At 44.6% G+C, this 18,126-nt stretch overlaps 1 protein-coding gene across 1 annotated transcript in view; it reads left to right on the top strand.

Annotated features, from left to right (window-relative positions):
• Positions 1-18,126, top strand: part of PROX1 (prospero homeobox 1) — a 49,558-nt gene that overhangs the window by 17,528 nt on the left and 13,904 nt on the right. The window contains exons 3-4 of the mRNA XM_007451291.1: positions 72-179; positions 6,049-6,243. Coding sequence (XP_007451353.1) covers positions 72-179; positions 6,049-6,243 — 303 coding nt within the window. The remainder of the gene's footprint in view (positions 1-71; positions 180-6,048; positions 6,244-18,126) is intronic.

Raw genomic sequence — 18,126 nt, 5'->3', positions numbered from 1 at the left:
GGGGGGGGGAAGGGAGGGATGGTAGGTGCTTGTGTTTCCAGAAATTGTTTCCTTAACCAATTGCATCCTACATGCAGGAAGGATTGTCACCCAATCACTTGAAAAAAGCAAAGCTCATGTTCTTTTACACCCGTTATCCCAGCTCCAACATGCTGAAAACCTACTTCTCTGATGTAAAGGTAAGGACATATTTCATTATTAATGTTTTCAATTTCTGTGCATGAGGTAGTGATTTGAACTCTTGGAAGTTAATGGAGATGAGTGTGGAGTTGGTTGGTGAATACACCTATGTTGTAATTGATTTAATGCATTTGTCCTTTGGTCTAAGGCTTTGCCAAGCAAAGAGGAGGCTCCTTGTGTGTTAAGACCAAAGGACTGGGCGCACAGATTTTCATTCTAGTCCGGGAAACTTAACCTCGGTCTTTATATGTCTTAACTCCTTGGAAGAAATTTCAGTTGGTCCTGGAGGGATGTGCTTTAGAGAATTTTATTTTCCTCCCCTCAGCCACAGTAAACTGTTTCTGTTTTTGTTTCTGTTAGTTTCCCCATATTTGTGCTTAGGAAAGCAAACACTAGCACCTCTTTTTCCCCCTGTCGAAAGGAGCGTACATTGAAATTCTCTCTGCAGTAGCTGCTTAAAAACAAAAGTGATGATTGTCTCTTATTTACAACTTAATTTGTTGTTGATGTAGAGTACACTGAGCATAAGGAGAATGAATAAAGTGACAGATTCAGGACACATTATTCAAATGAGGATATGAAAGCTGTCGGCCTACAGCTGCAGCCTCCCTCATTCTACAGAATATGGGGACCTCCTGGTTCTGTGTGTGTGTGTGTGTGTGTGTGTGTGTGTGTGTGTGTGTGTGTGTGCGTCTGTGTCTATGTGTGGGTTTTAAGTAATTGTTTGCAACAACTTGATGTTGTGTTAATCATCTGTAACTTTTTAAAACATAGATTGGGTTTTGATGATGATAATGACACACATGGTATCATTATCCAACGAACTCGATAAACATTACATTAGCCGAGATTACTTTATTAAGGCTGGGTGCTCTTCCCCCCACCCTCTCCTGCCCACCCCCGTGTGTACAAGTTCTTATTTCTGCCACGGAGAACCCACGGGCTGCCAAAATGTGCTCCTTCCTCCGCGACTCCCCTCTCTCTGCAGTGGGTTTTGTGCCCAATGTCTGAGTGGCTTCATTGGCCCCTTTCGCAGGCCGACCCGTTTCAGTCTTGCCTTCACTGATGTTTTACTTGGCCTTGTAAGAAAAGTTCTGTTTTCCCTCCTGTTTGCTTTTAAATTGTGTAGCAACTTCAGCCTTTTATCTCTCTCCTTCCCTGGCTGAGCTCCTTAAGGAAGGCATGTTTCCTCCTCCTTCAGTGCCAGCAAACTGGGCAGGATGGGAAGGCAGAGAGAGGCCGTTACTTAAACAGCTGGATAAGAATCATTAAGCACAAGAAAGGTCGAGTGCCACAGTAGACCAGGACAGGGTTGGGACCTTGTGGGGGACCATCTGAAACTGACAAACTGAAGGGCATTTGTCGATTGGTTGAGGACCAACCAGCGTCTAGAGCCTAGCTCTTCTTTCAGGGCATCCTCCCGACACTTTAGTTCTAGGAGGGGGACATTGAGGAGAGGGAGAAAATTGTTATTGTGTGTGTGTGTGTGTGTGTGTGTTTAGATGTCCATGTTACCTCCTTCACTCCTCTTGGTGCTGTGATCTGCAGTGTTGTGATATAATGATAACAACACCTTATATTATCTATAATACAATATCCTTTCATTCAGGAGGCCAAAGAGCTTTACAAACTGCATACATAGGGATCACTCATCTACCACTGACATGCAGACACCTAGAGGGTGGAAAGTGGCAGCCATTCTGAGCCCGCAACACTATCCAACAGTAGATGTAAATATTAGAAGCATTCATGCTTTTGCACACGTGTGGCGGGGGGAAGGGCAAGGGTGGGGGAGATTGTGGATTTGTAGCTTTAGAAATACCGGGCACTGTAAACCAACAAGAAATTGTTCCCATTCCTTTAGAACACATCTAGTAATTCAGCTTTGCAAATAATCACTCACTTTATGTAAATAACAGTTAAATACCTGGGTGACCATTTCATTTAAAAAAGCATTAATATTCAGATTATAGATTCCATCCATATTCTATCCATACTGGCTGTTAGTTAGAATGTGCGTGAGTCTGGTTAACTCCCAATTATCCACTCTAATGGAGGGGAAACAGTAGGGCATATAATGCAAAGCAGAAAATCACTGAAGGTCATTTCTCTTTTATTTTTGGAATGAATTATACATTTTTAACTTTCCTAATTGTGTTTTTTCTTTGGCTAGTAATAAATGAATTTATATTCCCTGAGCTTACACTAATGATAGTGGAAAGTCATGCATAGAACGGGAAGGATAGTCCAGACAAGGTGTTCCAGAAACTTTCTAGGAAGCAATGGCAGAGCATTCTTGGATTTCTTCAATATTAAGGAAAATCCAGAATTTGAATATTGACAATACATATACTCATACATATGTATGTTATATTATATATATATATGTAGTGTGTTTGTATGTATATATATATACACACATATCTCTATTTAGATATAGATATATAAATGTGGATACTTATTTGCAAGGCTGAAATAACTATATAGATATACGATCCAAAATTTTATTTCAGTCCAGATTCAAGAAACCACAGAATTGAGAAATCCCTAGAAATTGGAGAAGAGACCTTAGGGTTTTATCAGAAATGAAACCCTGCATCATATATCTTGAAAAGGACATATTCTTGTGACTCTGGACCAGTACTTGTCGCAATGATACAAGCGTATACTTGTTTGTGGCCACATATGTGAAGAGAAAATTCCTAATTCTAGCAAAATGTCGCTTTCTGAATCACAGAGTCACCTTCATTTCAAATAGTGATCAGAAGTTCGTTTTGCAAGTAAAAAAACCAAGAGACTCACACGAGTGGAAAATATTTTGTTTCATGAATGAGGTGTAGCCTAGGTGTCCATCCAAGACACAGCTGGGAGATAGCGCTAGACTGAGTTAATCTCCAACCAGCTCCTGGTAGGTGAGCCCCACCAGAGCAGTCCTCCCCCCCTTGTATTTTTCCTTAGGAAGGGAGACAGTGCTTCACTCTCCACTCTGGGAAGGAAGTGAAGGCTTTTAAATTACCTTGGGGAAAAAGAGAGGTAGGAGGAAATCCTATACAATTCAGAGACATTGGCTTGGTGAGAAAAATTCTTCTATGGTGATGATATACATGAAGGACGAAACCAGGGCCGTCCTAGTTGAACTCCCAGAGTAAGAATCTAAACAAAGTTCCGTGTTCTCACAGAGAGTCCAACTTAATTCCCTCATCCCAACATTCAGCCGGACAAAAAGCTCAGCTCATGGGCCTTCAGCTCCTTTGAGAAGGGCAAGGGGGTACGTGGGAGACAGAGGCCGAGGATCCATGGGCCCCCACCGTCTTCCTGGGCCCTCCTGGGTGCTGATTTTAATGTACAAACTAATAACACACTAATAACTCTTAGACCACTAAGTACAACAGATTCAGTGCCCTTTTAGCTTTGAAGAACAGACGCTCACGGCTTTTCAAGCCGGCGGTGTTAAATGATGTATCTCATTCCCTCCACCCCTTGAGTCAACTGCTGCCCGGCCAGATTAAGGTGTCAGATTGATTTGTTTTATACATCTTTTGACCATGCTCATTGAATATTTAGGAAGTTTCTCCAGCCCATATTGAGGCTGAGATGTCCCGTGGGAAGCATTAATCAAAGTCACAGAGACTCGTACACTGTGGAAACACAGCCTCTTTATTGTAGCGATCAGTTTTTGCAGTAACACATTAACACGACAGAGCTTGCCTTGATAGAACAATTGATCCTTTTCTGGGAGGCCACTACAGAATGGGGGACATTAACTCTTTCAAGTTGCACACTTTTTCTCCCCCAAGGTGACTATCTGGAAAAGAGGGGGCCGGTCTCTGCTGGTGTGGCCAGCAGCCCAAACCAAACGAATTTCAGTAAATTTCAGTTACCTCCCTGTGGAGCAAACCCTGCTCTTCAAGCTGTTGTGCTGGTCATTTTCCTTGTCTCATGTTTGGGGAGTCTGTTGTTTTTGCCCATTCTTCCTCTCTGGTATTTCCATTCTCTAACAATAAGCTTTAAATCTCGCTTTATGTCCCATTCCTAAATAATGGCAAGTGCACTTACTTTTTTGTCCTTCCCCATTAGGTCATTCATGACCATTCTAGAAAAAAAATACCCTTCTATTTTTTTCCTCTACAGTGCTCTTGTCCATATGAGACAATGTCTTGTAACAATACAGAAGCCTAATCTCCATGTCAAAGCAATTTTCATTCCCCAGTGCACAGCCTGCTATCATTTTGTAATGTTTTGTTTCTTATTCTAAAAGAATTAAAAAGGAACAGTAAGCCGTCACGGGGGCCTGTAGTCCTTATCTCAGTGTCTGGAAATTTGGACAGTGTATTTTACTGCTGAGATAAAATGGAAAGAACTCCAAGTTCAGCAAATCGTAATGGGTTTAAGTTCTATTGAAATCGGCAACCAGAAGATCAGATAACGGGGGTCCTTCAGTTGTCTTTTTAATCGGGTTCCCCGCAAGGCTGAATAGAGACAGAGCAGACACACAGAGTGAAAATATAATTCTTGGATAGGTTAAGTACATGTTTGAACTCTAGCAAGCAGAAGCGATTTGCTGATGACTTAATCATTTTCTGGTCAATTATCTGTAAGGGCCCTTGCAACTCCATGGCAATTATGATGCAAGTTGGCCTTTTGGGAGAAACACCAGTCTCCCTGCTTCTGTTTCCTTGTTGCTTCCATTCTCTGCCATAAATTTTCATTCATTTATTATCTTTGCTGGTATAGAAACAACTTTCTGTGTAGTAATTACAGCCCCGATACACACTTTAGCTGTCATCTTGTTGGAGTCTGGATGTTCTCATGGCCAGTGTTTGATAAGTGGTCTTTGTTGATTTTTGATGAATGTACATCTTTTTCTGGGGGCCCAGGGAAGGGAATGCCTGTGATGACAAAAGGCAGGGGGTTGTCTGTCAGCCTGCCTGATATAAAGCTATGGATTTATCGGTTTTGACTTGGCAAGTTGAGATGCATCTGTCCTTTACGTGGACAGAGGACTGTCAATAAGCATGGTATCACTTGCAGTGAATCCAGGAAGACATCTTCATTTAAAAGGTCATTGGGAAACCTTGGTAAACAAAGTTGTAAAGCCTAATCATGTTGTTGTAACTTGGCATTTAAAAAACTGTAATAAAGAGTCTGTCTATGCTGCCTGTGGACTGTGTCTTAAGCACACCTCCCAAACTGCATAGACTCCAGTGGGAAGGGGGCATGGGTCCTCTCCAGTGCTGGCTGTAGGAAGTGTATGAACAGGTACGGAGGTTTGACCAGACAGCACCAGCCGTGGGTACCGGGTGCAGACATTAAAGTGGAATCATAGCCGATGGCCAGGGGATCACCCATTACCAAAAACTAAGCAAGTGCCAGATTCTTCCCTTTTTGTGTGAAAGCCATTTTCCAGCATTGAATGAGATTGTCATGTGGTGACACAAATTCTCTTTAAAAAGAAAAATCACACTCGTGGTGAAGTCATGTGACTCACCATCTCTGGTACTTGAATATAACGACTTCCCAGGATTCTATGGCTTGAACGAATGTCCATAAGAAGTATACAAATGCAGTTTGTTCTACTGAAAGATGAAGAACAACGTTTCAAATAAGATATTCAGCTCAAGGAAAATCAGATTTAGAACACGAGGTTGCCACTGGAGATGTGGAGGGTTGTGACGCAGTTTCCATCGTTAGTTGGTTTTATAATATCCCGTAAGTATATCGTTGCTTTTGCCACCATTTTGGTGGAATTAAAAACATACTTTTCCAAGTAAGGAAGGGAGGGGAACTTTAAAAATTCTTCAAATGCTTAAAGAATGAATGAAGAAAAATGGCAATGTTCTTATCCTTTTCAACATTTACATTTAACAGTTCAACAGATGCATTACCTCTCAGCTCATCAAGTGGTTTAGCAATTTCCGTGAGTTTTACTACATTCAGATGGAGAAGTACGCGCGTCAAGCCATCAACGATGGGGTCACCAGTACCGAAGAGCTGTCTATAACCAGAGACTGTGAGCTGTACAGGGCTCTGAACATGCACTACAATAAAGCAAATGACTTTGAGGTAGGAACTCATCTTTGTTTTTCGGTCATCTCCCTTTTTTAAAAAAAAAAATATATTTTCTTTAGAAATGCCCCAAATCTGTTTTTTTGTTTTTTGTTTTTTTTCCCTCTGGTATCTCACACAAGCATCCCCCAGTAGGGTAAGAGGTCGAGTGGCAATGAAGAGCCCCCCGTGGGTCCCGTCAGAGTCCTGGGAGCTGACCCACTTCTGTTTCCTTTCCCATCCCCCGCCTCTGCTGCTTGCTTGGAAGACCCATGTGGCCACACAAGAGGGAACTGGCGAATCCAAAGAAACGGCAGCAAGGAACACACACAGAGTGATTCCCTTTCCAGAGAAGAGGTCCCTGCCCCAATAGGCCTTTTTCACATTTAGGTTCTGGCATGTGGATTGAGTTGACATACGCTGTGTTCAGTGGTAGCTTCAAAAGTTGTTTTCTTAAAAAGTCTAGAAAGATTGACGGGGAAGTGATTCCATGGTTTCAGACTTTCATCAGCATTCATTTCTTTTCTGGAAGACATGGTGTGAGAATTTACCAAGTACCTATTATGAGAGACCCATGGACATCTTTGTTCGTTTGTTTGTTTCTGGTTTTGTTCTTTTGGGAGGACAACCTTGTGTGTTCATTTTGCATACGTGCAGCTTCACGAGTTTGCTGCTCTTCATTCATGTGGTCTTATACATACTTGGATGTGTCTGCAACCTGCGTATTCCAGGCACACATGAAGCAGTAGAGATGATTCCCAGAAAGCCATATCTATGCAACAATAAGAGATGTGTGGCTATGAGCAAGGCATTTCTTTACTGGCTGACGTGGTGCCTCAGCAAGCACTTTTCATTGAACGTGATGACTTTCCATGAGACAACACTAGCGAATCTCCCAGTACCCACAAAAGCATTTTGCTGAGCCCTGCTGACTGGGGCAATGATGGCTGGAAGTGGGAATGTGGGAAGGATTCTGCAGGCTGAACCTCTGATGATGAGAATGGACAGGCTGTGGCTTGACAAAGGTGGTCCTTCTCTTGTAGTACCTTGTGGAGGGGAATTTTTCCCCCACATCTGCCCGTGCGCGGAACTTATGTTAATATTCTTGCTTTCCTTACGCAAATAGGTGCCCCCAAATGCCCACAGAGTTCTCAGTGTCAAAGGAGAAAGGGGCGGGCTTCCCTGGTGGCGCAGTGGTTGAGAGTCCGCCTGCCGATGCAGGGGACGCGGGTTGGTGCCCCGTTCCGGGAAGATCCCACGTGCCGCGGAGCGGCTGGGCCCGTGAGCCATGGCCGCTGAGCCTGCGCGTCCGGAGCCTGTGCTCCGCAACGGGAGAGGCCACAACAGTGAGACGCCCACGTACCGCAAAAAAAAAAAAAAGGAGAAAGGGACACCTTGGTCTGGCCTTGTCAATACCGACCTGACCCCCACTGTCCCCTGCTGCTTGCCCATTCCTCTGGGGACCCTTCTCCCAGTGGTCTTAGCAGATCAGTTTTGTGGCTTATGAAGAACTGAATGGGGAAGTTTAGCAGCGGGAAAGTCATGGATTTTCCTTGAAAGTTGGAGTGTTTATACTGCAAACCACCAATTTCTCTTTGCTATCCAATACCAATGTATTTTTCTTGCCAAATGGGTGATAAGCAAAGTTCTTCTTTGGCCAAACACATTAAAAGTGAGGATCCTTCTTGTACTTACTGCTTCAGTATTTTAAGGTCTCTGTTGGAACAGAGCACTGGTTTACCGTTTCGACAGAACACTCTAGCAGATTTCTTCTAAAGCTGAAGAATGTGACAATGGCTAAACTTTTTTTTTTTTTTTTTTTGGCCACACTTTGTGGCATGCAGGATCTTAGTTCCCTGACCATGGATCAAACCCGTTTCCCCTGCATGATGACGATGGCTAAACATTTTAAAGAAATCTTATTAAAAGCTTCACTGCTCCCCACCCCCTTTCTGATGAGTCTTTTGCTGTCAACTTTGAGCTAAGAGAATTCAACGGTGTGCTAATGAACTAATTACAGTTTATTACGATAAATATTCGTTTGGCAGCATGCGTCAAGCTTCATAAAAGAATTGCCCAAGATCCACGGGATGGTTTGTGCATTTTTGCTGAGTAACATACTTAAGAGAACAAATCCTGACAGCGCCCATTAGGATTTTTTAGGGTCGTTTAAACCTTACCTGGTTGGTTTTAATCCCCTACTCAGCACAAGGGCCAAATGACACAAACGGGATGGCTGGAATCAAGAGATACCCAACAAGCTGCTCCATTTAGCATCATCTAAATCCTCCTTTAATATGATTAGCATCTGATATTCCTCTCTTTGTGAATCATATCCACTTCCAGCCAGGCCACCTCTCCTTTATCTGCAGTGTCTATTTTAAGACTGCTTCAGTGCAAAGAGTATGGGGCCCAGGGAGCAATTTTGTCACTTCTCATGTGACTTCAGACAAGTTATTGGACTATTCTGGGCCTTATTCCTCCTTCGGTAAAAACTAGGCTCTTTCCGGAAATGTGCTAAGAACAAAGCAGGAGCTGGATTCTGCCCTGCCCCCTCCACTTACCCACACATAAGCACATACACACCCCTACCACCACATATGATCCTAATATCATGAAATAGTTTTTAATTTAGCCTCTCAGTTTGGGGCACTTACTAATAAAATCTTCAGATAAGATGATCCTTCTTTTCTGTGCCTTTGTGCATGGAGGTCAGTGCTTAAGTGAGATGCTTAAAAAGCCTCTGGTCCAATTGTGGTGAGCAGGGGCTACTCTTCGTTGCAGTGTGCGGGCTTCTCATAGCGGTGGTTTCTGTTGTTGCGGAGCAGGGGCCGTAGGCGCGCGGACCTCTGTAGTTGTGGCTCACGGGCTCAGTAGTTGTGGCTAAAAAATGCCTGTGTGTAGCAACGAAGACCCAACACAGCCAAAAATAAATAAATAAATTTGTAAAAAAAAAATTTTTTTAAAAAGCCACTGGTGGGCTTCCCTGGTGGCGCAGTGCTTGAGAGTCCGCCTGCCGATGCAGGAGACGCGGGTTCGTGCCCCGTTTCGGGAAGATCCCACATGCCGCGGAGCGGCTGGGCCCGTGAGCCATGGCCACTGAGCCTGCGCGTCCGGAGCCTGTGCTCCGCAAATGGGAGAGGCCACAACAGTGAGAGGCCCGCATAACGCAAGAAAAAAAAAAAGAAAAAAAAAAAGCCACTGGTCTTATCATTGTTGCTCTTCCAGTGTGGACCGTGGCTGTGAGCCAGAAGTAGACCCAGCACCTCTATCTGATACCTCAGCTGCTATTGCACGCACTGCTTGACTTTTGCATCTAAGTTTCTCCCCTGAAGAGCAAGTGCATCTACAGTCTAAAATGAGCAAGTGAAGGAGATGGCAAAGTAGAGAACTGTACACCTGGTTTATTTTTAAATTTTTAACCAGATATGGGGCCTAGTAGAGAGACGGAAGTTATGCCTACATGATGCCCAAAGATCCAATCAATTTAAAGGAATATATTAAACCAACTATTAGCTGGCCAAATAATAAACACATCTTCTTGATTGCATTTTTAAAATTTCTCAATCAGTTAATCAGTGGTTTGTAGCAATGATAAAATAGCTCACATTTATTGACTGTTTAGTATGTTCTGGGCACTCTTCTAAGTGGTCTACCACTATTAATTAATTTAATGTGAGTACTAATGAGATGGATATTAATACCAGAAATACTTCAGCTTGCCTAAAGCTTTATACTGTTTTTAAAGTAGTTCTAAATGGGTGGGAACAGGGGAGCCAGGGAGAGAGAACGGGGGTGAGGCTAATGCTTTTCTGTCCTTTGCTACCTTCTCCTTCCTTCTTTCCCTCCTCCTGCTACCCTTGTCTTTTCTCAGCTTTCTGCTCCATCTCTGCCTCTGTCATAAGCTTGCTGGTGGCACCTCTGTCACTGCTAAGCACCACCCCCTTCCAGCCCCTGCTGCTGATGGCTCTCAAGGCTGGAGTGGCTGCTGACCCCTGGCCTGCGGGAAAATAAAGCAGATGGGGAAGGTTTATCACTAGTGCAGAGGGAGTGGCTTGCATCTCCCTGCTCTTCTAGACCCTGCGCATTTCCTGTCTTGTATGAGTCAGAACCTTCTAAGTGACAGGAGAGCCTGTTCTGCCTTTTGTATCAGTTTACACAATTGCCAAGATTCTTGGCACGGCATTCAGACTTGGGGTGGTGAGAGCTTGAGAAGACCCAGGGGATGTGGAAGAAGACACTGAAGGGGGCGGGTAGCGGGGGATGAACCACGCTTTCAGCTTGTGCTCAAGGGAAGAAAGTTGCCTACAGGACAGGGGTCGGGCATCTCCCTCCCAACACGAGTCCGTGAAGGTGTTCGGAGAGGCACGTTCAGTGACAGGCCGCATTTTTTTTTTTTTTTTTTTTTGCGGTACGCGAACCTCTCACTGTTGTGGCCCCTCCCGTTGCGGAGCACAGGCTCCGGACGCGCAGGCTCAGCGGCCATGGCTCACGGGCCCAGCCGCTCCGCGGCGTGTGGGATCCTCCCGGACCGGGGCACGAACCCGTGTCCCCCGCACCGGCAGGCGGACTCTCAACCACTGCGCCACCAGGGAAGTCCAGGCCTCATTTTTAACTCCCGCTTCTCACGTTAAATGAGATGGGTAACGATAAATTGGTCGTTCCAGGTGTTACGGTATATATTGCCATGCTTCATTCTCACTTCATTTTGAAGAGCTTCCAAAATTGATTTTTATAGGGAGGGAAATGAGGTTTGGGATTCCTTCCCAGTTTTTAAATCACACTGATACTTCTGACTTCAGGGGCATAGGAGTTTAATTTTATTACTTCTGTTTCCCTCACAACTGTGGCAGCGAAAGAAGGCAATGAGCGCTGTCAGTTTCCAAGGCAGGTTTACACGTTTTTGCAGAGAACCCAACTAAGGCAACCGATCCGTGTAAGTCACAAAGGGTAAACGCACTGCTCAGGGAGCCGGAAGACAGCCACCCTAGGTTGACTGAGGTAGGCTGGCCGCTGGGAAAGGCAGGATGACCCAGAGATTGGGGTCTCGGATGGCCTGCGTGGAGGTTGGGAAGAGAATGTAGCAGACAACTTCTTCCGGGCTGACCCTTCTGACCGTAGGGGCATGTGCTTTGGACTGTATTGCTTTTCTGTTTCCCTCACAACCGGGACAGGAAGGAAGGCAAGGCTCACGATCAATTTCCAAGGCTGCCCTGAGCACTGCTCCTTTTCTCCATTCCCATGAGCTAGCTCTTCCCACGCCATGGTCAGCCAGGCGTCCCCCGTGGGCCATTAGTGGCTAGCCAGTTAACTGCGGGCAGGGTCCAGACTCGCAGGCGGAGTGACTAACTTCCCTTGCCCTCAATAAAGACCCAGGGCTTTGGATGGAAGGCTTAGAAACAAATAGAAAAGAGAACTTGATTCATTGATTAGTGGGCTTGTAAATGTCATTTCCTAAGATACTAATAACTCACGGGGCAGGCGCTCCATGGTGGAGCCAGTGGTTTGACTTTTTTCTAGGTGTCACATGACAGGCAAGAAGGGTACTTCCGCAGGCCTCTCTCTGTGTCTTCTCACTCTCCTCTTAGAAAGAGAAAATGAAAAGGCAGCACTCCTCACATCCCCCCACGCACACACCCACGCAAACACATGACACTTAAAACACAAATAGTGCATCTACTCCCTCCACCAGGCTCACCCCCATTCCCAGCCCACTCCCGCTTTCCACACGACGCATGTTTAAGAAGATTTAATATATTTGGAAGTCTTTCATTCGCCCTGTCACCTCTTTAAAGAAAAATGAGGACAGGTGGATTTAGGAAGCGCTTCCCTCTGCTCCAAATAGATACTTAAATATGAGTGATCATTTGGAAAACTGGCACAGGAGGGAAACCCTTTTACTGCTCTTACAGTCTTTTGGCCTCAAAGCCGAGGTGCCATTTAAACGATCACACAACGCACTCTTGGTGGGTGGCAAGGAGGAAAAGAAACCTTTACCGTTTCCTTCCCTGCCAGTCCCCCCCATTGACAAGCCAAACTGATCTTTTAAGAGACTAAATGAACGTTCTCTAAATATATGTACACACATGGCTATCTGGAAACGTATTCCTCGTACAGAATGACTGCCTGAAATTTGAAGGAGGGAGCAGTAAAGACGCCAGGCTGGGTGGGGGAGGGGGGGTTGGCAGGGGTAGGCGAGGGCACAGGGAGAACTGCGTGCCCGAAGCTTTATTTTTGCACCGCTGTCCATTTGGGATTCAAGGTGTTGATCAGTATAATAATGAAGCAGGCCCATTGATTTATCACCTATTTGGTAATGTCATTGCATTTTTAGCGCCCTGTGTCTTTTTTGTCATTGGGTTACATTCAAGCACAGTAAGATCAACGTTAAAACCTCCTTACTCAACAGCTTTATTAGTTATAGCATTCCATGACCTTTCTCAACATTCTTAAAGAAAAAGATACAGTGTAATGTCGCTTTACTTTGCTTATTGTCCTTTGTTGGGGGGAACAAAGCATTTTCTACAGTGGCTATAGCACATAATTATACAGCTTTCAATGGCAGTGTCTTGGTATCAAAGTTCAGAGGAGCCTTTAGAAAAAAAAAAAAAAAAAAAAGATGTTTTGTGGCAGCCTAGGGAGGGTCTCATCTTTCCTTCAGAAAATAGTTCAAGGCTCTTCTGTCAAGCTTCCCTACTTAGAGCTTTTTCTCCTCCTGCTTCATAAAGTTTAAAGCAGATTCAGTGGAGTTCTATGATCTATTTCCTTTGAAAGATTGTTCCTCGGCACAGAGAGGCCCTTTGACTTCAAGAGTTCACAGATTCATGTCTTTAGGTATCATATGTCTGACCTTATCAGTTACTCCATTTAATGTCAGAGAAAAAGTCTCAACTCTTTGTGTTTGTCTGTTTTGCCTCTGTGAAATGATTTGGTGAAAAGACCATCCTTTTTAACACACCACTGAGAGGCCGTTTCTGCTGCAACCTACCCTGTGGCTTTTCTCTCTTTTAAAAAAAAAAAAAATTGTCCTTGTGTTTTGTGTATGGATGAGTTCACAGTGAGAATAGAATTATACAAGGGCAGGCGCACACACAAAAAAATCTTTTGCTTTCCTCCCACACCTCCCCCCGCCCAGTGATCTATTGACTTTCTTGGTGGCTGTACCCCAACAGGCAAAGCCATTTAGCAAACACAGAGGTGGCAGCCGCGTCCACTGCTGGGACAGCATTGGGTTTTTCCCTTGCTTCGACCTACCCCTAAGGCCTTCATAATTAATTGTCCTTCAGAGATGAGGAAAGTTCAGAGACAGTGTGTGGCATGATGGCCATTGTCTGACGTTCAGTTCTCCTCGCCTCGCCTCTTTCTCTGTGCCCCACAAAGGGTTATCAATAGGAGAAAGGGAGCCCGTTCTCTGCTGAGAGCCGCCGGTGGTGGTTGGAGCTTTCAGTGGGTCGGTATCATTGTGTTCGGCCCATCCTGGATTAAATGTCTACAGGTCTAACCACCTTTTGAAAAGCAGCCTGTTTATTTCGCCTAGATTAAACAAACTCATTTAGCGAACCCCAGGCTTGTTCAAAAGTTGGTGATCCCTTTTCACGTGGCAGATAACATTTTAAATCACATTTCCTCACCCCATCCCACCCCAGCCCCGCCCCCAGGATTTTATTGCACTTTTAACTGTTTGGTTCTTTTTCAGCCATAGGGCAGAAAATGAAATGATCATTCACTCACTTCTCTTAACCACTTCAGTGTACGTTTGCCAGAATGAGTGTTTTTGCAAACATTCTTTTGATGAAGCGTAGGACTTTGGTTCTTGAAAGCAGATTATCCTCGTTTTAAAATATTGTTTCACCTTCAACGATTGCCTCAAGCCAGTCTTCAGTGCTATTTGGTAACAGGACATAAAACAAATACAACCTGTTCCCCGGCCCCCCTCCCTACCCCTGCCCTTTTGGCTGAGACACCAAATAAAGATGCACTATGGAGACAGCTATTTGAAAAGTAAAGGGAAAAGAGAGCGATTAATGATGATTATACTACTGTTCCTGTTAAATAGAGTGAAGCCAAGAAAACAAATAGAATCGTTCTTCCTAGGAGCGGTTGGACTAGCACGTTAGAGAGGTTTAAGATCGCTTCCCTGTAGTGTTCACAGAGACCTCACGGCAGAAGGAATCCGTATTTAAAGAGCATTTCTGTGTCCCTGAGAGCAGTGTCTTCTGGAGAAAGGGGCCTACAGGATGGCCAGAATCTATTCTGTCCCTGCTGCTCTTTGAAGACACTTTCACAACAGACCCTTTGCTATTGAAAGAGAACCTGGATCTGGAAGTTGACACAACTGCTAGAGTCACACCAAAAAGGGGATCATAAAAAATTAAAGTTATTCTTATGAATCTTTCATTAGAAGTAATGAAAAGGGACAGTAGTGTAGTCTAAGTCCTTTGTGTTGCCAGCCCTTCTTCCGGCCTCTGGGCTATTGTTCTTTCAGCTCCTCAAACAGACTTTTCACTTTCAAACTGACAAAAGTCACTTAAAAGCCAGACAGCTGTACTAACACACCCACCTTACGGAGCTGGAGCCAGGGCAGGTGCCGAGGCCAGCTGAGAGACCTTGTTTAAAATGGGCAGAGGCAGCTCCCTCCTGCCTTCCTGTTGTTTTCGTGCTCGCTTTGAGGTGGACCATTTATTGCTACTGTGTGATCCTCCCTCCAGGCGCCCCCAAATATTTCTTGCATTTTCTTTGCAGCAGGAAACCTTGACACTCATGCTAATGTTTGTCCCTCGGGTTGGGTTGAATGGCTAGGGTCAGGTTCGTGGAAGTCGGAGCACGGAACTTAGCAGAATCACAGGGAGTTTTACTCAAAACTCTTTCCTTCCGTTTCTCCCCTTCCTTCTCTTTTTCCAGCCTTTTCCAACCAGTCTGAATCTCTCTTAAGCTTTTCAGATTTCTGTGGCCTCTCCAGGAGTAGCTGGGATTGGGTAAAACACAGCCACCAATGGTGGGGACAAGCCTCACCTTAGGATGTGAGATACAGCTAGAGAGAGGTAGGCAGGTAGTCCTGCCTGCATCCCAGGCCTCAGGGCGCAGCCGCCATGGGCCCCCGGCGAGTCCTCCCCGTGTGTGTGTTACAGCCCCCCTGCTCCCCTGTCACCTTGTGTACAGTCTGGTCTGTGACACTGATGGTGATTATGTCATTATTTTGCTCTGGGGGCCCTGGCACATCTGCAGAGCCCAAGCACATCTTCTTTGTTGCGCTGGCAATCGTCCTGCACCACAAATGCTTCATTAGCCCTGCTGGCGGCCTCCTTGCCAGACGCGAGTGCCCAAATCCAGGCTTCTTTCTGCTCCGTTCTTTTGTGTAGCTGATGATCGCGTATTCATCTTCCTGGTTCTTCCCCATTTTCCTCGACTTCTGAACTCCAGATGTCCCAGTGTTCTTGCCCAGAGCCCTTGAAAGTGCACAACGCGAAACAAGGCGACTCTTTACCCCTTAACCCACCCGCACCCCTTCCCACCTTCCTACTTTTCGCCTCCCCAGACGAATAGTGATTCTGAATATCTCCCCAACGTGAGGACTAACGCTTTCAAACTTGCAGTTTGAAAAGATACCACGGGATTGCTCCCAACTTACAATGGTACTTACGGTTAGAATGAGGACTTATTAGGCATTTGCTTGGAGATGGATGCCTTTCTCCTGCAGCCCCTTCCCTCTCCTCGGCTCTTTTATTTCCTCCTGCACATTGCCACGTTTTACCAATCTTCAGCAAGCAGTCTAAAATGTGAGTACAGAAAATATTCTTCATGCCTCGCTGAGCATGTTATAGTCATCTGAAGGTCCTTTTTCTCTGCATGGAATCTTCGTCTGCACTCTACCCCCTCCCAAAATCCCCTGCCCCCTCCTCCTGCTGTCATAACCTTTTTTTTTTTTTTTAAATTTATTTATTTTTGGCTGCCTTTGGCTCCCCAACAATGACCTATTATTAGATATTGAAAGTGACGGACACGTGGCTGTTTTGGAAACGAGCTAAAACATTTCTCTCAAGTTTTATTCTATATGTTTGATGGAGCCACAGCTTTTCTTAAGGTGTGCTGATTTCTACATCAACTGCAGGAAATTTTAGAGCTTAATATCTTGGGCTGTGATGGGTACTACATAATCGGTATGTTTAATTTCCCCTTAAATGTGAATTAATTGATCTGTGTTAGCAGCTTCTCCAGTAGAGACTTTAACCAGTTCTATCCCCCCACCACTGCAACATAAGATGTTTCCAACGTCTCTCTGTTTGAGTAAAATGTAGATTTTAATTTTAAGGTCTACTGAAAGGACTAAGTTCATATTTTTATAGGAAGCATGGTCAGATCAGTGTCCTGAATTCTAATTCGGAATCCGAGGACAAAGACCCTGGCAAGGATTAAAGAAAACCCCCTCTGAGGAATGAGTTGCTGTTTTGTACTAGGTTTCTGAGCTTACCAGTCATTGACCCCTGTTCTGAATATTAGGAACAAGCTAGGTAACAAAGTGAGGACAGAGATGGCCAGATCAGTAGGCCACCAGCCCTGGGCAGGGAGCATGTCGGGAGAGGCGGGTACCTGTCACTGATTGCATCATTTTCGAAAGACTCAGGATGTCCCCAGAACATTCCTAACCTGCCATTTTTAGATCATTATGGTTTTATCACCCCTGGGTTTATTTAAACCTTTTTAAAAATGTAACTCCATTCTCAGAATACACCACTTCTCAAGGTAGTAATTCTCTAAATTTATTACCTGCTGTGAAAATAGTATCTTCTTTGTATGGCTGGTAAAGTGACTTCCCTGGAACTCCAAAGGGATATCCCTTGTTAGAATATCCTGGGATTTGTGAACAGGACTGTGGCCATATTCTCCATTTCCTCTCTGATTTTAGAGACTTTGATCATTACTCCCTCTTAATCTTCATTTCTCCAGATTAAGGAGCTCTAATCCTTTTTAAAAGTCTAATCTCATACAGTAAGTGGGTTGCGCCTGATCATTTTAGCAGCCCTTCTGTAATGCTCTTCCGGCAGAACCATGTTTTCCTGAGGGACAGTTACAATTACAGGACAACAGGGCAGAATTCCAGTGGGCGGCCACATCACGGTTTTATACCTCACATACACCTCCAATGCGACTTTTTTGATCGCCCCCAAAGTTCATCCTCAGAGGCTGGATTTCTTGACTAGCGTCTCAGTAGCACTTACTGGTTAAAATGATCCTATGAGACCAATTTATGAGACCATTGGCAAGAATTCTTGCAAATCTGATTGTGTCTACGGAACATATCCAGCCAAATAAAAATTGCACAGATCCACCCTGCTGTGCAGATGTTTTCAGTGTTTTTGTGGGTAACGTATTGGAGTGTTTGACGTCATGAAGACACAGCCTTAGCCTTGGGCTTGAGTCTATAAAAATGACAACTAAGGCAAGAAAGCTCCGATCTCTGTATTATTCTCAAGCAGGAAACAAAATGTTCACTTACAAGTAGGTATAATTTTATATAAAAACGTCACCTTGAGATCTTAAAAGGGACTTCCTTTGGGGGAGTCTTTCCAATGTCAGTGGTCCTGGACTAATAATAGCGTAGGACTTATGAGCATGGTTTCTGGAACCAGTCCCTGGGATCAAATCCCAGCGCTGACACTTTCTAGCAGTGAAACCTTGGCAAGTGTCTTACCCTCTCTGTGCCTGCCTCAGTGTCCTCATCTGTAAAATGGGGGAAATGATAGTGCCTACCTCACAGAGTTGTTGTGAGAATTAAATGAATGTCCATGAATATGTTAGCACAAAGTCAGCGCTATATAAGCATTTGCTTTCATTCATTTGTCAAGCCAAAGAAAAGTTCCCTTGTCGCCACTGTCAGTAACCCAAGTCTTGCATCATTTCCTG

Source organism: Lipotes vexillifer, unplaced genomic scaffold (genome assembly GCF_000442215.2).
Source record: "Lipotes vexillifer unplaced genomic scaffold, Lipotes_vexillifer_v1.1 scaffold570, whole genome shotgun sequence".
NCBI lineage: Eukaryota > Metazoa > Chordata > Mammalia > Artiodactyla > Lipotidae > Lipotes > Lipotes vexillifer.
The sequence above is the reverse complement of the archived record's forward strand: the minus strand, read 5'-3'. Positions and strand labels throughout refer to the sequence as shown.